We start from the raw sequence: 21,257 nt of genomic DNA on the forward strand, positions 1-21,257 counted from the left end.
ACTGGGGGTCCAGGTTAATTCAACACTTCTGGGTGTGGTCCAAAAGTGTCTTGAACTGACCCGGACTTACCCCACTAAATCACCGACTGTATATTTGACTGAGCAGTGCCCAAAGAGACTTCAGGCGTGACCCTGGGCTAATGCTTTGCCGTGGCAGTGTTTAGAACAAACATGTCCTAAAGTTGCATACTTGCCTTGCTTTTAGAAAGTGCTGGCCTACAGTGTCCATCATGCTAGCCATCCTAAGAGTCCTAAAAGCTCATGAAAGGGTGTTTTCTTCTTTCTCAAGACTCTAAACTTCATACTGTTCTCTGAGGTGGGCGTTTGTGTGGTGGCATAAAATGAGAAAAAAACCACGCTTTCCTCGCCTGGTGTGATCGAATTTCAAAAAAATTGAATTTCCCCTGTTTACCTGACAAGTTGATGAAGCCCACTGATCAATGGAGGGCTTCCTCTAAGTGTGAAAAGTGACCGAATAATACATCACAAATCAGAGAGCACCTGCTCACGCTCACACACTCCCCCGGCTCCACGTAGCCACCTTGGGAGCGGCTTAGTCTAGTGTAAAAACGAACGAGAGCCACGGCCAGGGAAAGAAAGACAGGCGGGCTGCAAAAAGGCTTCAGACACGCAGATTTAACATACATTCAATGCTCCTGGGGTATAAGCCCATAAAAAGAACATATCTTATGTATTGGTGGCAACTGAGTGGTAGGGAAATGCAGAATAATGATGATGATTATAAATGTTGTTTGAAGAGGCCTCACGTCACTTTGAATAGAAATAAAATGTACAGCCCTTGTCAGAGCCAGACAGACAGGAGTCTAAGCTAACATTTCTTCCGAGGAACACATCTGCTCCTAAGTTTAAAAAAATGCATCCAAATTAATACACCTGCTTCCAAATCATTTTTGGAGTTAGTATACACCAATTTTCAGTAGCAAATGCTCCTAAAATGGGAGCACTGTCGAGCCCTGTGTGATGTAGAGAGATGGACAGAAGCACAGACAGACAGACAGATAGACGAACATATGGACAGAACTGACGGACAGACAGACAGACACACAGAGACAGACAGAGTACCCAGCAGCCTTTCTCTCCTTGCAGTTTGCTGAAGAACAGCTTCAGCTCCTTCACGGTAATGCTGTAGCGAGCCAGCACCCCCAGCATGTCCACCAGCAGGTCTGCAAACACAGAGAGGCCAACGTTAGGGAGGGTCCTCACGGCGGCGACAGACACGTCCGCCCCCCGGAGCACACAGAGTCACTCCCAGCTCTGCTCATTATCCCATACGCCTCCAGTGCCATTAACCCACATTTCCACAGGAAAACCCTGAGACACGGGCCTTGTGACAGAAATAGCATTCATTATTCCTTTCTGATAAGCAAAGATTATCCTTGGACCCAAATTTACAAATGACCCAATCTGGAATATGGCTTGGAGTTAATTACACCGTCTTTATGTTCCACTTTTTCTCAGAGATGGAGGGAAAGTCGAAGGGCTCTTCAATTTTAGATTTCTATCTAAAGTGGATCCTGAATGAATCTTGCTGTGATGCGAATTCGCCAGGTGTGATTGTGAGTTCTGCAAAGCACAGTAACAATGTTACACTGTGCTGACAAAGGCAGTTGGTGAAACGTTTGCTCTTTTCCTACTTCATAACTCCAAGTAATAAATTATTAGTCTGAGCCTTCTTGAGTGCGGTCTGTGATTTTCTCCACATTTCTAAAAAGACACCATCTACTGTCTCATCAAGTGCAATGCACCACTAGTGCAAGTCACTGTTTACTCAGGGTGGGAGAATAAATAGTGTGGTCTCCGGATCTGGCAGCATAACCTTTATTCAGACTCTTGTGAATACTGCTGTACTCATTACATAACATTACATTATTGGCATTTGGCAGACATACAGTTGATTAGACTAAGCAGGAGACAATCCTCCCCTGGAGCAATGCAGGGTTAAGGGCCTTGCTCAAGGGCCCAATGGCTGTGCGGATCTTATAGTGGCTACACCGGGATTAGAACCACCGACCTTGCGTGTCCCAGTAATTTACCTTAACCACTACGCTACAGGCCGCCTTAATCTGCCCTGAGTCAGGCCTCCAGCCATACAGGAGAACTGTGGACCCTACTGGATTGAGCCGCTACACCAAGGCCCAGAGAACAGACATTTTAGGTTGTTTCCAATCGCTAAGATTTCCTGCGGAAGCGAAGAACTAGCACAGCTTCAGCGAGAGGCCGTGGCAACAGCAGCTGCTTGGTTCTCTCCAATCACACGCCAGCGAGGGAGGAGGGTAATATCGCAGACCGTGTCTCCAGAAACAGACCCTTATCACTCCCTTCTCTTAATGGCTTTCAGCCAAATCCTTCTCATCTGGTGGAATGCAATTGTATCTGCGGAAAGGATAGTAGTCGACACTAGACTTTTATCAGTGGAACGTAGGCACCAATGATGTAATCGCACCAAATACACACTTGCAAATATACAGTATGCACACAGATACTCAGGACAGACTGGTGCTGTAACTATAATTAACTATGTCAGCACAGAGCATGTCCAGGAGAGCCATGTCATCATCTTCAACCTCCAGAGGGCATCAGGGTCAAATATGCTCATGCAGATACTTTGAGTCATACAGTATTCATGGCAATTTGAGCCCCATACATGGCAAATGAGTTCATCACAAAGGTTACATTTTAATAAAAGATTACATTATGGACTGATTTCAGTTAGTGAAACTAAACCATTCTTGGGAAACATAGAGTACAAAGAGCGGAAGGAAAACACTGTAAAATAACTGGAGCAGATGTTTTGTCCAACAATAGATCAGTATATAAACAAACTCACGTGGCAAAGGTTGAGCATGTTACCGTTTGTGCCGTATTTACCGGGGATCATGCAGTCGGTCTTGTCGGTCTTGTGGCTCAGGACCGACGTTAACAGATCAGGACATAAACAAACTCACACAGGAGTGTGTTTAGCACGTTAGCACGTGGGCCGTACGTACCGGCGATCATGCAGACGGTCTTGTGTGAGTGTGTTAAGCACGTTAGCACGTGGGCCGTACGTACCGGCGATCATGCAGACGGTCTTGTGTGAGTGTGTTTAGCACGTTAGCACGTGGGCCGTACGTACCGGCGATCATGCAGACGGTCTTGTGCGAGTGTGTTTAGCACGTTAGCACGTGGGCCGTACGTACCGGCGATCATGCAGACGGTCTTGTGTGAGTGTGTTAAGCACGTTAGCACATGGGCCGTACGTACCGGCGATCATGCAGACGGTCTTGTGTGAGTGTGTTAAGCACGTTAGCACATGGGCCGTACGTACCGGCGATCATGCAGACGGTCTTGTGTGAGTGTGTTAAGCACGTTAGCACATGGGCCGTACGTACCGGCGATCATGCAGACGGTCTTGTGCGAGTGTGTTTAGCACGTTAGCACGTGGGCCGTACGTACCGGCGATCATGCAGACGGTCTTGTGCGAGTGTGTTTAGCACGTTAGCACATGGGCCGTACGTACCGGCGATCATGCAGACGGTCTTGTGTGAGTGTGTTTAGCACATTAGCACGTGGGCCGTACGTACCAGCGATCATGCAGTCGGTCTTGTGCGAGTGTGTTTAGCACGTTAGCACGTGGGCCGTACGTACCGGCGATCATGCAGACGGTCTTGTGCGAGTGTGTTTAGTACGTTAGCACGTGGGCCGTACGTACCGCGATCATGCAGACGGTCTTGTGTGAGTGTGTTTAGCACGTTAGCACGTGGCCCGTACGTACCGGCGATCATGCAGTCGGTCTTGTCGATGCGGCTCAAGACCTGCTCGATCAGGCCGGTCTCGGTGCAGGCCTGCAGGTTGCGGATGCTCTTCTTCAGGATGGCGCTGAAGATGCTCCACACCTCCGCCTGGCAGGTGGGCTCGCACCTGTCCAGCAGCTCCACCATGCAGTCCACACTCTCCACCTCCTGGATGATGAAGTTCATCTCCAGGTCGAACTGGCCGCCTACCAGCTGGGGGAAGAGAGGCCAGTTGGGGTTACGGACACGAGTCAGAGATACCCCTAAGCACGGGTACCCACCCGGGTCTAGAACAGTGCTTCCCAAACCACTCCTAAACCACTCCACTCCCCCAGCCAGTTGCAGGTACTTGACGTGTTCCACCTAAAGCACACCTGACAAATCAACCCCTTAATTAGTTGCATCAGGTGTGCTTGAGTTGAATACATCAAATACCTGGACCTGTCTGGGAGTAGATGAGGAGAGGTTTGGGAACTCCTGGTCTGGGAGATCCACAGAGCCTGATTATTATTTCCAACAGTCCACCACATAGTATTATACAATATACTGAACATTACCTCAAACTATATAAGCAAAAACATGGATCTTTGTGGGACAGAATTTAAACCTGAACCATTAAAATGTCCTGTAAAAAATACTGAAAGGTATTTCTTCAAAGATAAAACGTCCCTCATAGAGACCATATCCCTTTCCAAAATAAAATGAAAGATAAGAACCCAGTCACCTCCTGTTGGCCTTGCTCTGTCATAAACACTATCCTCCATCAGGTCAAACTTGGCAGAAAAATTTCTTTGCTCACACCAAAGCGTGACTGACACAATATTATTTGGCCCAGAGACCAGGGCAACCTCACACAAGCAGCAAGCTCAAAAATGTACTTACTTGACCTCCAGAAATACTTCTGCATTCCTTTTTCAGATACTCCTATTCAGATACATTTCCAAAGGCCTAAACTAAGTGAGTAACACATAGGATTAAAAGAATACTACAGAAGAATAAGAACAGCCTCAGAAGCACTACCATCATAAGAAGTGTAGGAATGATCGGAGATGTTTGCAAAAATAACATTTGGGCAACCACCCTGTCATCAAATGTAAACCAAATCCCATGGTGTTTTCTCCCATTGTTAGTAGGCCCATGGGCATAACTCGGCCTGCTAACTAGTATAACTAGCATACGGTCATAGATTACAGGATTTGGAGCTGGATGTCAGGGGGTGTACGGGGCGGTAGTTTTGGGATGAGGTGTCAGGCTATGTGCTGCAACAGGCTACGCACACAAAGGCACATTTTTAAGAATGTGTTTTTCCCCTTCCACACACGTGCCGCCAACTTCCTCGGATAAATCATTTCAGAGAAGGCGGCCTGCGGAAAGGCATAAAAAATAGTATAACATACGAATAATGTCATTTGCGGCACCAAGTAAATCACAGCGCCCATAAACGTCTCCAGGTTTGTCGCTATTTAATAGCTTTATGGACCCGGCCCAACTGATCGCGACCTAAAAGCAATAACGATAACGGCGGGGAACAAAAGAGGTGGCCGAATCAATTCAACCAAAACCGCCAGGAAGGGGGTCGCCGCGAGAATGATTGCGACCTTTCTGTCGCGGGACAGACTGCGAAAACAATTTGATCAGGTGCTTCGGGGGGGAATAAATCAGTCCCTGTCTGACAGCCAACTGTCCCATTAAAATGAGGGAGGGAGGATTAGCCTCCGCGCGGCGAGCTAACAGGAAGAGATAACGCCAACGACCGCGGCTCCTCCACCGGATACTATAGCGGCGGCTCGCCGTGGCAACCACCGCCACCGCCACCGCAGATTATCTCTCTCAGCACTTCCTCAAGTCTCCCTTCACAGATCTAAACAGTCCCTTTAAGATCTATTCGCTGGTGGCGGGGGGAAGGAAATTAGTAATAAAATGAATTTAAAGCGATACGGCTGAGCGACGGGGCTCCTCAGACGAGGCGCGGATGAATCGCCGTCCTCAACCACGTCCCCGCCGGCCCGTCTCGCTGCCGTTAGATCTCCAGCACCCGCTGAGGGCCCCGATAAATCACCGGCCCCTGCAGATGAGGTGCGCGCTCGCATTTGCATCTGTGGCATGACGGCGGAGGGTCCCGCCAGCCAGCAGACGGGGTGATTTACAACGCCCGGGCTGCCCACCAGTCAAAATGCGCGTCTCGGACAGACACGCCAAAGTCACTTGAGGGTTAGACTACAGTTTTGCATGTAGCTGTCAAGCAAGGCGATACCATCATCCATTATTCTAAGTAAATAATGAAGGCCATAATCACTTTTTTATATTTAAATAGTTTCTCATTCTCATTTTATATTAGCTATAATTATAGACTCTTAAGTGAAATTGTGGTGACAAATTGCAAAAGGTTCAACCCATAACAGGACAGATAATGACACTGACACCGATTTTTTAGAGAGAAGACTGAGCGATAGCCGATTAACGTCCATTTTCCTTCATTTTGGGTCATTAGCCACTTGGATGGAAGTACTTTGACATTCAATGCCGTCGTACTCACCGAAGCAAAGCTGTAGTTGAGTCAATTCATGTGTAAAAGTAGTCAATGACAGTAATATGCACAACACCCTACACTGCTTACCACTAAATACGGGTAGCGTATTTGCACTAAAGAAGCTTAATTACACAGCAAATCCGTCATCTGTGATCATTTGCTGCGTTTAATCTTGATAAAGCTCAGCTGACATAACCCGTCACAGCAAATGTTCTGACCCGAGATAAATAAAGTGGGCATAATTGGAAATAAAAGCAAAGATTTAGCCTAACGTGCCGAATATTAAAATCGGATCCGAATTGAACTAAATTAGCCGGACATGATTAAATCTGCAGTCTTGCAAAGGGCAAGTCGTTGCATTAGTTTATCAAAATGCAAAATTCAGGGCCGGAAAGATAAGATGGTAGATTTTGCTGCAGTGATCTTCTGAATGAGAACTACATTCCCCTGAGAGCCAGCAGGCCACCCACTGTGAGCCTGGCCAGCTAATCTGATTTAGCGGCCAGCAGAACAGACACTCTACCGTGAGGCAGATTGGCATGACTGCTGAACATGCAAACATACATGAAGCATTTTGTCTTTCAAAGAGTCTTAAGCATACATACTGAAAAAACTTACGATATGTTCTCAGGACAAGGGAAAACACAAGGTAGACAAAATCCTTTCCTTTCTGAAGTATTATACAATAGCATGTGTAGCCTATGTTCCAGAAAATTGAAAATAACAAAAGCTGGAGCGTAACTAAATTGGCAAACTAGGGCCAGTAGCGTGAGTTGAAGGAGTTCATGCATCGACCAAGCTCAGTCACCCGAAGTATGTGGCTTCTGGAGACAAATTCACAACATAAGTACAGGAGACAAGCTGAAGAAGTGAAACCTTTAAGCCATGCCATCCAACATTGTACCCTTTTCCTGAAAGAAACAAGTGTACCCCTGAGAAGAGAGGCTTTCCTTTCATTAAGGAAAAAATACGATGTAGCATTACAATGTGTCATATCCAGCAGTCAGTCACAGCTCAACAGCTCCTTCAAATGTGTCACTATACACAACCACTAATACCACAGCAGTTTTGAGAATGGTCTGTACAATAAAACTCAATGTCTGCAAAAAATAGCTGTTATCACGCAAGTTGCGCCCCATGTTTTCACACATCTCTCTGTAGGAACCTGCTGAGATTTTAAAATTGATTTTTGTGCCGCACTAATCCTGAAATATCTAACAGTGCAGTCATACTCAGGACAGCAACTGGTCCACAGGTCTATGGGAAATGTAGTTTGAAGGTACAAATGGTGTGAAGGGTTTGGGCAGAACACTGAAGGTGTCACGTAGGTGGCATGGATGCGGCATCCACCCTGTCGTAGCTGCCTCCTTGTTCTAGCAGCCAGTTAACATCTGTCTGAAACACCAGCAAGCAACCAACCATCAGAATCCCACAGGGTCAATGGGCCGTAGCATAGGCCAAGGCTGACTGGAGCCCAGAAAGGCCAAGAAAGAGCGAGGTGCACACACTAAAGTCGAAGGTTTGATTCTGGCTAGCCCAGTGGGGTAGTGGTTAGCGCTGTTTTCTCGCAAGGACGTGGTTTGTAGGTTCTCACAAGTTTGTTGGTTCACCCAGTGTTGGTGTGGGTGTGCTCCGGATACTCTGGTTTCCTCCCACATCGAAACATATACTTGTCAGGTTGGCTGGTCCCTGGGCGCTGCACTGTGGCTGCCCACTGCTTCTAAGTAACTGGGGGGGGGGGGTCAAATTACCACACAGGGTCAATAAAGCATAACTTTATATTGAGAAATGTCAAATCATAACCCAGCCTATGCATAGGTCCATATGTCAGGATCCCACATAAAAATAAAAATAAACATATGCAGTTTTTATAGTGATAGCTGAATGCTATTGGTCACTAGCACCCAGAGCAGCCTAGCCTACTTTTCATACTCTGATTAAAGAAAATGTAATTTAATAGAAAGCTTTCCAATATTCAGTTCCAATGATTTACAGGCAGAAATTGTGTCTTTCCATGTAAATAAACATGGAGAATGTGGCCAGACTTCATAGCATTTTGTTGTACTGTTGGGAGAGCTGGAAAGACATTTTTTCAACATCATCATGTTTGTATTGCAGTTGCAAATAAATAAATGAAAATAAAACAAATAAATTATACAAATAAATATATAAATGCTGAAAGAAATGTAATTTATGAATGCACATTTATTTTCACATTTATTATTTAGTATACATTTTACCACTCATATTTCTGCACTCATTCCTTTGTTAATTTATTTTATTAATCTGGCAGGTTTTCAACACTGAACCGTATTCCATATTCAGTGTGCAGTAAGCGTTGGCGTAGCAGGGATCAGCAACTCACGGTCCTCAAGCGCCAACAACTGCTGCCTTTCCACCCTCCCTTTACCTGGGAGTCAGGTGTGACAAGTTTTCTCCTGCATAATAAGGAGCACTAATTATGCAGGAGAAAAGAAAAGATTTGAATGATTCCTGGAATACAGTATAGCCCAAGTGAACATTATTGTACTCACTGTGCACGCACATATACAACCCTGACCACTATCATTTAGGCCGTTTCTTTCTTTCTCACGTTTGGATTAGATGTCCCTTTACAGCCTACACCTGAGTTTAAGTCCTTCCAGTCTGATCCAGAGCAGCAGGACCCCTGCCTTCTGAGTCCTGACCTGAGATTACAGACCTGAGTCTGGAGCCCGGAACAAGCCGGAAAGATATATCCTCAGAGTCAGCGGCGTTAGCATTAGCGCCGTATGTCACGCCACGCAACAAATTGCCGGGCTTTCCCAGAAGAACTGCACTAAATAACTCCTCAAGTGCTGTGGTCAGATAAATCCCCTGGGTTAATGCCACTGGCCTTTCTGTCTAAATATCTACTTTATAAGACACTTCATCACCTGGGACTAATGTTCCGCCTATTACTGTCAGGAATTTATTTTTCCTTTTTCCCCACTGATTTCTCACAATAGTTGAGTCATCGCTTTCAAGATTAAGATCACTTTATTGCGAAATGTCAACACAAGGTAAGTGGAATTACTTTTTTTTTTTTTCTTCTTTTTTTTTTCTGCATGTCTCCTAGATACACAAACATAGCATGGTCCCCCTACATTTATCGTCCCCCTTGCTGGAGTTTATGCAATTTTTTACATGTTTATTTTTCCTTACACAACTAATCAATACTACCAATAGTTCATAATTATGAATATAGTAGTTTAGTTGGCAGGCTCTCTCTAAAGTAGTAAATCTAATATTATTAACCTTATTTTGGAGACCAGCAAATTCAACAAACAATGATTTGTTAAGCTGAAGGTAAACACCCAAGTGATGTGATATGAATGTTCCAGAAAAACGCCCTGAGAGACTGCTCCTCTGTGGGACTGAGTTTACCTGTTGTTGTGTGAGCTCACTCCCCTTCTGCACAATACACAATAATGATTACAGTTACAATGATTACAGTACGCTTTCCTTGGCATCTAACTGTGTCTTCAGTGTGGCCAGAGCACAGGGTCGGCCGCAGGACAGCCTCCGTCCCCTGGAGCAGTTATGGGGTTCAGTGCCTCGCTCAAGGGCACTCTGGCAGTGTTGATTTTAGTTATTAAAAACAACGCTGCCATCTGCGACTGGTCTGGTCCACCCAGTTATCGTCCGTCGCACTGAACGGAACGCGAGGCCGTTACCAGGCGCCCGTTAATCAGCACTTTTTAAAATACGACACCAGCTGTTCCCGGCACTCTCCTTCTTTCATTAAAGCAGTTCTTAAAACCCTTAGCGACCCTACGGGAAATACGCGGTCCGGATGTTTCGTTCTGGCGCTCTGTGAAGGCTGTAGCAAATGGCAGCCATTACATGAAGCGGTACTGGCAGCGCACAGCCTTGGGCAGTGAATTCCCTGGATTTTACAGATAAATATTTCAGGCCGGCTTTCGGACTGCTGACCATGACTAGAGGCCGTGGAGCCTGGCTGGCGTTCATCATCCTCACCCCGCGTACCTTTCGGCAGATTACACTAAAATCATTTCAAACGCCATGGAAACGGCCTCTCTGATAAACAACCTTGGGAAAAGGGGTAAGGATTTATAACATTTTACAAACGCCCCTATAAGAGCTGTCCAGTCAGTTCGCGCCAGATGCTGTAAGCCCTATCAAACAATTTCCCAACTTTGATTTCTTAAACATGCATTGCTTTTAAGTAAAGAGCTTCTATTTACAAATGAACTGCACCAAGCAGTTGCCTTGAAAAAAATAACCAAAAATATTTAGCACAGCCTTGAAATTTCAGTATGCTAGACAGATTCATTCAGTTTGAACCCCATATCAAGAGCCAGATCACCAGGACTAAGGGAGTTCACAATACGGCTTAAATGATCAAAGAGTAGAAGGTCCCTTCATTGGGAAGGTCATTACCGAACCTATTAGCCTGGTTTATTAGCATATACTTTATACATTATACGGTGTAAAAACATTTTTTTTTAAACATTGAAGACTAAAAAGTTAAATGTCAGAAATGATTTTAATTATTTAAACGGAGAAAGAATTCATGCTTTAATGACAGTGGTGAATGTTACACTCTCCATTTTAAATCCAGTTCCATTCCCAGCAGTGCTCGAGGTGAAGAAAGCAATTACCGCATACTTTAGGTCAAACGAGCCCGGGGGAGAGGGCCAATCAGTTTGGCTCAGGTCAATCAATTGTCGTAATTTTATCAGATTAACGAGGGATTGCCCTCCGTGCTAATAGAGCTGCCCGCCGGTCGCAGAATAAACAGGCTAATTCAGAAAGCACCAGATGACGGGTCGTTAAAATCCCTGCCTGAGAAGAACATATCCGCACATCAGTGGGCTCAAGCAGATGTGGCGTGCAGAATCCAACTGTCTGCGGCTGCCCGTTTTATTAATTTATTCCTACTTTTATATTTGAACGGCTTAATTCAAATTCAAATTGCCACATTACCAATCTTTAAGAAATTACGCTGTACTGCCATATTGCTGTTGTTGTCAGAGCTACATTTGTGAATTGGATATTAATCATCCTCAAGAGTTAAGTCTTTCTTTTTCCCTATAGGTTAACAGCCAAAATAACTGATAACGAGGCACAGATTCACGAAGGGTGGACTGGCACCATTTTACGTCTTCAATAGAATCGAATGATTGCTCGATTCACGACAAGTTCATGAACATACTTACGCCGAGTGGGCAATTATGCAATCGATATCCAAATGAATGCATGCTGATTGAAAGAGCCAAGAGACGAGACCAGTTCTAGCCAAAGCAGACATGGGAAATTCAACTGGAACACTGGCTGCACAAAAGGAAAAACTTTCAATTCAGTGAAAGATGATCAACCGTTTTTACAAGAAGTATAACTGTATGAGTGTGTCAAATGGACGTAAATCTGCAGGAAAAGGAAACTAGCGGACATGGCACAACGTAAACGAAATGATGCCAAGAGGCTCAAGGAAAAAAAAACAACAAAAAAAACAACTACTTGCAATTCCACTATCAAGGGCAAGCATCACAAACAGGAAGTGGGTGGGGTCTGAAGGCCATTCATTGGACACTGCGGCTAAAGCAGGCACTGGGATTGGGCAGAACCTGCACTGCTTCATAATTAGCTTTTTCTAGTCAGCAGGAGAAACTATCATTCCAAATATCCTCCTCGGCCGGATTTGTTGACAATGTCTCTGCTTGCGGCAATTACAGCCAGCCCCATCGACAGCATACCTCTATACTGTATTAGTTTCACTGCAGGCAATCCATTTTGAAAGATTTTTGTTGGGGAACTGTAAAGTGTTTATGCACACATTTGCAAATTAGATAGCAGCCTTTATTAACCCCATTTACAATCGATCAGAATTCTGGAGCCTGGAAATATATATACAAACATAAAATGACACACACGTAAAAAAGGCCCACCATGACCCGAGCAGAGTGGCTGTTACTTGTAACTCATTAAAAGTACTTCGTTTCCAGGTGTTTTTTGGGTGTGACAATTTTATGGTTGCAAAGGAAGCTAGATTTTAACCCTTAAGTGAATCTGCTGCAGACACAGAGGGAAGAGTGTCAAAAATCACGAGACACGTCACCTCTGTGTGGCAGCGCAGCCCAGGAATCTGAGCATGTGACCAGAGAGTTGAAAGTTCACATTTCTGTTCGGCGACTGCAGCTGGAGCCTTGCGCAGGTATTCAACCGGTCGTGTGATAACCAAGTATAATGGGCAGCACAGTCACAGTTTGTCAAAGGGAAACCAATCAATACAACCAATAATTCATCCAGCATAGAAACACAAAAAAACACAGTGCCCTTCTGCAGTCAGTATATTTTCTTAATAATTCCAGTAATTTACAGTTGTGCTAGAATGGTTGCATCTTAACCATTTGTACTATTTTTCCTCAATAGTTAGAATGTTTGCACCATATCATAGTCGTTCACTGTTAAATCATAACCCTTGGCACAAAATATGCATTCTCAATGTGCATTAGAGCAGTAAATGCAAAGGAATCCATATAAACAATAAAATAAATTCATAATACGGTAATATATGGCTTATGTTGACACTTATGCTGATAGTAGAGTTGTATTTAATGTTAGCTGACGTTTTCACACTTACAAATGTCAGGGTGAATATTTATTCTCCTGCTGCTCCTGAAAGCCTCAGCATGGGGAGTGATATTTATGATGAGTTGGATTCTCCGGGTCCTCGGTTAATTGTATTCTCATTGTCCTTTTGAATTTCCTGTGAAATTCTGTGATGTTGACCGGGGGTCACACTAAATCAACTTCCCTGTTGTTTATTTCATCTCTCCCTCTCGGTGAGTGTGTGTGTGTGTGTGTGTGTGTGTGTGTGTGCACGCATTTATGCAAGTTTGTTGACATAGCTTACTAAACTAGCAAAGGCAGCAGAAATTGAGCTTCTTGCTGCCCTCGAAATACAATATGCTATACTTGACTTTCATACCTGTGGAAAGCCATGCAAAAGTGAACAGATTGGATTAAGCAGGGGTGTCAATAACACTTGCAATGCATAGCAGTTAAAGCCATTTGATCACCTGCAAGCAATACCAGCACCTGGGCACACAACGTTAGGCAGATGAAGTGCCAGTTACACCCCAGTGAATGCATTCCACCAGCAGCCATCTTCTGGTAAACCATGGACCGGCTCAAACAGCTATGTATCAGCAGAGCCGTTTTCTTGGAAAATCATTCAAAGTGGGCCCGTATGAGCCTGCAGATATATGAGCTAACACAAGAGCGAGTCTGCATATATACCTACATCCCACTATCAAACACTTCACTGTACAGATTAAAAACACTGCGACGGTGGAATATATTACATTACATTTTACATTTTATTTAGCAGACACCCTTATCCAAAGCGACGTACAGAAAAAGTGCATACCAAGGTCATTAGGACGAACTACAGAACAGGACGGGTGAGATACAATTCACATAGAATCAGTTGTACAGCCATGAACATTAAGTCTAGTACACATGACAAGTATGCCAAGTCAGTATGGAATTAGGCCAGTGACTGCAGAACCAAGATAAATAAATTAAAATACAGCATAAATAAAAATGCAACTGCAACAGTTCTAGATTAAACCACAAAGTACAACAAGGTGCTGAAAGACAGGTGAAACAAGTGACGATAGTTCAGGGTTCTCCCACAATCTTCAGACTTTGGCGGGAAAAAAATGGGCAGTGAGTGAGCAGTTCTTATAGGAATGGCAACGCCCTGCAGCTCACCCAACCCTCCATAAGCAATGAATGCACTTCTACCCTGGCAGAGCAGAAACCACCAAGCATTTCAAGCCAAGGGGCCACAGAACGCTAAAAAACCACCCGAGGTTTCAGTCTGAGGAGGGTAGAGTTACGTTGAAACGGTGGGTACAGTGCCATGAAATAATATCATTTGCTTTGCAAAATACCGCCATGTCAGACTCCACTGGGGTTTACTAGGGAGTGTCAGGAGAAGTGTACAGGCTATTTTTTGGTCCAGGGACCCAAGTATTCTGCACTGGTAGGATCTGAGGTGAAGCAGAAAACGGAATAATTGCGAATGGTTATTAATTCAGTGATTTATCATGTCGATCTTGTGCAGCACGAGGCCCTGTGGTTAAATTTAGCCTAGCGGCTGCATAAAGGACCTCACTGTGGGATTGGATAGAGAGTCAGGCGTACTTGCCAAAATAACCAAATGAGTTTGGCTGTGGGGGTGGGAATGAGGCACAACAGGATGCAGTGTCAACAGCAGGTTTACCTCCGTTTACACCGGGGAAAGAACACAGCGAACGGCAGGGATTTCAAACTCTTATTTCAAATGTGCGGTACTGACATATTTGACACACCCAGAGTCGCAATTAATTGGAGGCAGGAGGGTACAACTGCAAAGGACGTGCAATTTTGCGGAATTCCTTTAGATAAGACCATTGGCATGCCATCCACATTACCAAAGCAGATGGTATCTTGTTTCACAAGAGCCTGAACTAAACAGCCACACTGTTTGACGTATTAAAGTCAGAATCAAAACATGGATCTCCTCCCAACGATTCCAGGCACCATTTTAAGGGTGGTCACAGCACACTGCAATTACTCCTCACTGGCATAAACAATATATATATTTTGCTGTAAATACATGAAAAAAACATTTTGTATTCCTCATCCAAGAGTATAGCCTTCCCCTTATGAGATGAAATTGACAGACACAGATAGGCTACAGCAGCAGAAGACAAATAAGTCTAAAGAATTAGTCTAATAAATACCTCAATGAAAAATGTTCGCTGAATATATGTAATTAGGCTATACAATTCAAGGTTCCTACATAGATACAATGAAGCAGACAGCAAACATTTCATTGGAGATGCCTCATTAAGGCAATTCATTTCAGCATCTGGGATGATTAGAGTATCCTCCTACACTTCCAACCGCTCTCATCTGACACAACGCTGAAGTGCATTCATTATTTATTATCAAGTGCCTCATATTCATGAGACTTGTATAAGACATCAAACACCACTAGGAAAGAAGTGGGAAAAACATTCGGCTGGCAGGAGATTGCAAGCTGTCGTATGTAGATTTCCTTTCACGACACATCGCCGGATATGCTTGCAATGTTCTGTTCACTGAAGTAATGTAATTGACAAAAATATTGTTTTATGTAAGAAACTGGCACCTTGTTTTTGAAACCGTATACCTTCTCTTTGGCCAATGCAATCCTCACTTGCTCATGCGGTGTCCCACAATGCACCACCCCTCTCAAATGATTTCTGAAAAATCGATAACCCCCCGTCCCCCTTCTCCCATATCCGCTGATCTGTTCTTAAATGTTTTCTGTGTGAAATGCTTTCCTTTTAACCTTCCACCCCAGATCTATACACTGTAAAAATAAGGCTTCCCACAAGAGTGCTGCTTCTGATACCACAGGAACTGCCCTGTCTCCTTTACAATGTATTGTGTGCAGTTAGTCCGTTTGTGTGTCTAGAGAAATGTACTTCCTGCATAGCGAAATCCTTTTCATGCCAGGAAAAACCGTGTGCAGGGGTTTACAATCGGGCACATTCTACAACACACGGTCCGTGGCACCAGGTCCAGGGGTACAAAGCGGAAGTCGTGAGGAAGTCACAGCAGTAACACACATCCCTTCTGAGGGGGAAGGGGGGGGGGGAGACCGCCAGGAAACGGCAGAGAGTCTCGTTAGGGGGACACGCATGACAATCTCCACTCCGAGAGCCAGAGTCTCGCTCGGCTTCACAAGAAAGCTGAAAGCCTTCCCCTACGTCGGCGTATAAGAATCCCTTCAACTGTCAGCAAAAATGTTGAGGTCAGAATATACCTTAATAAAAAGTGGGAGCATTTTAAGACACATTAACGGACACAAATAGACAAGAACGTGGGGCTATTTTCAGAGGAGAGTCCCGAACACCACATAGAAGAGTGAAGGGCTTTATGGACAGAGTGGTCACCTTTTTTTACTTGTGTTCATGCAAAGCTATGCTTACTAAAGGTGGACTATGACAAGGTGCTACTTTGTCACATTCCCTTAAATACTGCTACACCTTAAAAGGTTAAACATTTGATGAACAAATATCACTGTTAGGGTAGAAAATGCTGGTTATTTGGTTAGCCAGTATGCAGCAGTAAGGCAGATTAGTGTATGTGCATTGGGAGTCAGCTCCTAATTAAACAGTCCGTCTTAGTGAGTAAAGCCGTGGTTATGTCACTGCCTTGAAAACAACGGCAGCCATTTTGCAGCTCGATCGGACACCGGTGTTCTACCTGTAATCCCAGAGCAACAGTAAGATCCCAGGTTTAGCTAAAGTAATTTTTCTTATCCACATCTCATCAGTGCATTATACATGAAAATCACAATAGTGTCGGTCACATAATAAGCTATCCCATCACAGGCAAAGACCTTTATTTGGCACGTTAAGAAAACAACAGCTATAAAAAGAAATCAAAAAGGGACAAAGGGCTGGTTCCTTATATACAACAATTCCCCAAGAAAGACATTTGAATTGAACACTGATTGGTTGAGTGGAGCGCAAAATTGTTGCTGACCTGAACAATCAGTGTACAATTCAAATTCAGTCTTTCCTGAACAATCGCAGGTTCCTTGAAGGCAGTTCCTCAAGAAAGGCACACTGAACACTGATTGGCTGATATTCAAGAAATATTCCTCATGGAAGACCAGAGACGCGATCATATTTCTTTCACAAACTATTATGATTTTCTCCAGCGCAATACATCTCTTTGGAATCTCACAATTCAGTTTGCAGACTGAATGAGATGCTCTTCTGATTTTTATATAGGCTATATATAGGACAAGACAAACTCTCATAGGCAAAACAATCAGAATTTGAATTCTGTTCACAATGCAATTAAAACAGAAAACAACCACAGGAAATGCCAGGGACTCAAAGCTCTGGTAGTAAGGCTTACAGCATTAGCATTAGCGGTAGCGAAGAAGCCAGCTGAGGCTCACAGCATTACCATTAGCAGTAGCTGAAATGCCAGCAGAGGCTCATAGCATTAGCGGAAGCGGAGAAGCCAGCAGAGGCTCACAGCATTAGCATTAGCGGTAGCTGAGATGCCAACAGAGGCTCACAGCATTAGCATTAGCGATAGCTGAGAAGCCAGCAGAGGCTCACAGCATTAGCATTAGCGGTAGCGGAGATGCCAACAGAGGCTCACAGCATTAGCATTAGCAGGAGTGAAGATGCCAGCAGTCTGGGCAGAAGATTGGGCCAGAGTTATGAGGAACACCAGGCTGGACACCAGGCTGCTGCCAAACCACTAGAGCACATCCACATGACGACTGATAGGTAATCTGGAACAGATTATAAATACAAGACTAGAGAAAGGAAACAATTAATTGCAGTTTAGTATCATATAAAGGCACTTGCTTTGTGGTAGGCTGGGGTCCCCACAGGGGAAGTGCAATTTGTACGTCCTGTTTGAAAAGGCCAGACGAAAATTCATCCTTTTCATCAGGCATCAGAATCCTCTGCTATGAAGACACAACATAAGTAAAACCTACATGCACACAAAACTTACTTTGCAAAAAGATCAGACAAGAAAAGCCATAAAGACCTGGGTGCACATTCCATTTGTAGATATTATGTTGCAACTTTTGCACATCTCCCCTTGGAAACACAGCCAAAGAGCTTATCTATATTTTGTTGCACGAATCAGTCCGCTGAAGTACCCCCCCAGATACCCCAATCCCTCTCCACGAAGTTCACCACCAGACAACCAAGCACAAGTTTCCATTTTCCAAACTGAGAAAAGTGGTCTAATGAAGAGAAACAATGCAAACATTCCCTCGATTTCCATTACATCTGAATGGGGGACTAAGTGCAGTTCTGAAAAACCTTCAGAATGCTGCGAGTGGGGTCAATGGGAAATGAGGCTTCCAAACATAAACAGAGCCCATTGTGAAACGGTCACGTCTCTGAGAGCTGTCCTTTTGTTCTCCGGTTCCTGCGATTCAGTACGTGGCGTTGTTAATGTTCTCAGCTGTAGCTTCCATCCCCACGCCCCACAAACCCCATTTTAACAACTTTTCATCTCTTCTCATGTTCAGCCTGGTCAAGAAACCGAAGAGGATAAGTACTGTAGGAACAGGGCCCTGGCCTGCTGCTGACTGACTGATACGGAGGGAGACGGCAGCTTCTCCATGGCTGAACAGCTCAGACAGCTGGGCTCTCTACAGGAGCCTAGCGCTCCAGTGTTTTAACCGTCTAATCAAAGGAATTTCACTCGCCCATCGAGCATGCATCCATTCGCTGCCAACGATCCTACAAGCACTTCTCACTGTGCTTAAAAATAGACTTACAACAAAAGCAGTAATTCTATTATTTTTCTGGGTGTCTTCATCAGGTAAAATGAAATCATGGTGTAAATCCCGGGAAAAGATCAAAAGGAGATTATCAATACAATGAGTGAGACTAACGATGAAATTGGACAACTTCCCAAACAGCAGCTGTTGCTGTCTGTTGCCTCATTGGCATTTCATTGGCTTATGCTGGATCCAGAGCTGGCATTTCATTGCCACACGCTGCATTCAGAGCAGACTTAATTGGCTCACGCTGGACTAGATCTGCTGCTTAATTGGCTCATGCTGGATCCAGAGGTAGTGTTTCATTGGCACATGCTGGATTCAGAGCTGGCATTTCATTGGCTCACGCTGGATTCAAGGCTGGTTAGACCGAGCAGAGCACACGGGCCTCCACTCAAGCTTTCTGATGTGACAAAGTAAAAGCTAAAGCAAAACCGGCAGAAGAGCAAACTGACGCTACCGCTTCTGAACCGCGTGGGCGCTGCAGCGGCTCAAACTTCACGCGCCGCAGACTCCAGTTCGCCTGTCGAGCAGGAGGAAGCCTCCTCCGTCTCTGAAGGACTGCCTCTGGAAATGTAGGGCATCCTACTTAAACGCACGTCTGGCAAACTCACCGCTCGCTACTTCAACAGGAGTACACCTGGTAGGAAGGGCTGGCTCTGGCAGTCAGACAGATGGAGACCGCGGAAATAGCACGAGACCAAGAAAACAGGTCACTGGAAAAGCACACTGCTCCAGCATCATCACTCCTGAATACGCTGGCCCTGCGTGCAGTGATTAAGCACCCTGCGTGGATCAAATGAGGCTTTGTCCTTCTCACTCTCACCATTGTGTTCAGACAAAAGATTCAGAAAGTACACCTCCACACAACATAAACACTCCAAACACAGTGCACAATAAACAAATACACATACACAACACAACACACACACAACCCACACAGTGCACAATACACAAACCCACATACACAACACACACAGTACACAATTCACAAACACACATACTGTACACACATCTGCACACACACACACCACAGTGCACAATAAACAAACACACAACAATAATAATAATTTAACAGAAGAAAAACAAGTGTGAAAACGATTTTTTTTTGGGTGAAATAAATTAGCATAGTACATTAAACTGGAGTGTTTTACAAAGAAAAAGCACGCTCCTTTAGAAAGTGCAACGATGGAATCGATTCGCGGCTGGCAGTCAGTGTTTTGTACCTTCTCCTCAGATTCTGACAAGACAGCGAAAGCAATTCCACGTGAGGTAGGCCTACATACAGTCCTCAGGAGAGTCATTCCACTGTTCCTCCTGCAAGAGTTCTTTCCTCCTCCTTCAAATTTCTCAGTTCTCACTTGTACGAACTACAAAGCTTTCCTGCATTAAATATACAAGTGTCTTTCAGGATGTTTTAGTCCAGTCAGGAAGTTTTACTCCCTTAATACTTTCCCTGTGGAATTCATTCCATGCTTTGTGAAGAGGTCTGGTATTTGTGAGGCTAGGTTGTTAGCCAAAAATGCACTCAATCCTCCCGCTGATTCAAACAAGGGCACCAGGACATGAAGAAGTAAATTCAGCCCAAACCGAAACAGAACCACCTCCGTGCTTTCCGCTGATTTTTCCTTCTCAACACAAGCACTGATGTCTCCATATCAAAAGCTGATCAACGTGCCCGCAAGAGCTCGATTTCTGTTTCATCTAACCACAAAGTGCGTCTCCAAGGGCCGTTAGATGCAGTCTGAACAGACAGTGCCACTGGTTCCTATTCTGTGGTATTCTGAAGAGCCGGCTTACTGGCAACTCTCACACAAAACAACACATTCAATCTGCCAATATAGAAGGTGCATTTCTGGGACACTGCACTCCCCCTTCCCCAAGAATACCTGACAAATCCTTCACTATGCAATCGTAGACCTTGGGTCAGAGCACTCGCAAGGCACCAGTCATTCCAGTCAGTTTAAAGTTCCTTATAAAAGACCGGGGAGTGGAAATGGGCAGGTTATGTGGGTTTCTGCAGAGGTCAGAGAAACTTTGCTGGAGATGTCCAGACAGTTTGAATAAACAGCACCATGGTAGCAGGACAGGGTCATGCGTACCCTTGAAAAGGAACTGCCCTAACCTTTATGGCCTCCGTTCCTGCTCAGCATTGTAAATGGATGATGTATAAAATATGAGCTGTGTAACACCCGCAGGAATTACAACAAGGGCTACTGCTCGGAAAATAATGTAGAACCTAATGTAGGTCTACAAATGAAACCATTTTCTCCATTGCCTCTTTTTATAACCAGTGGTAATTTTAAGCCCATTTATGACTTCACTTCTTTTAAGTTCCAACTGCTGCTCATTGCTGCAGTGTTATTTTTTTAATAAAGACTTTTTAATAGACACTAAAAAAATAGTATCTATTTTTACAGAAACATATCAGGCCTGAAAGCAATATCCCACGGATATCCCACAGAGGAAGGATTTTTAAAGAAATAGCAGCCAATTTTACTTACAATATCACCACCAGGTGGGATAATCTTAGACTCATAGGCCTCTTATTAGCCCACATCATACAGACCGTTTTCCACTT

The 21,257-nt window shown here is 44.4% G+C and overlaps 1 protein-coding gene across 3 annotated transcripts in view; it reads right to left on the minus strand.

The window, feature by feature from the left end:
* The window catches only part of LOC133134671 (lipopolysaccharide-responsive and beige-like anchor protein), a 225,990-nt gene that overhangs the window by 194,066 nt on the left and 10,667 nt on the right, over nucleotides 1-21,257 (minus strand). For all 3 annotated transcript variants that reach the window (XM_061250938.1, XM_061250940.1, XM_061250939.1), the window contains exons 2-3: nucleotides 3,776-4,007; nucleotides 1,084-1,184 (exon numbers count right to left, since the gene is read on the minus strand). In XM_061250938.1, coding sequence (XP_061106922.1) covers nucleotides 1,084-1,184; nucleotides 3,776-4,007 — 333 coding nt within the window. The remainder of the gene's footprint in view (nucleotides 1-1,083; nucleotides 1,185-3,775; nucleotides 4,008-21,257) is intronic.

Source organism: Conger conger, chromosome 8, assembly GCF_963514075.1.
Source record: "Conger conger chromosome 8, fConCon1.1, whole genome shotgun sequence".
Lineage (NCBI taxonomy): Eukaryota > Metazoa > Chordata > Actinopteri > Anguilliformes > Congridae > Conger > Conger conger.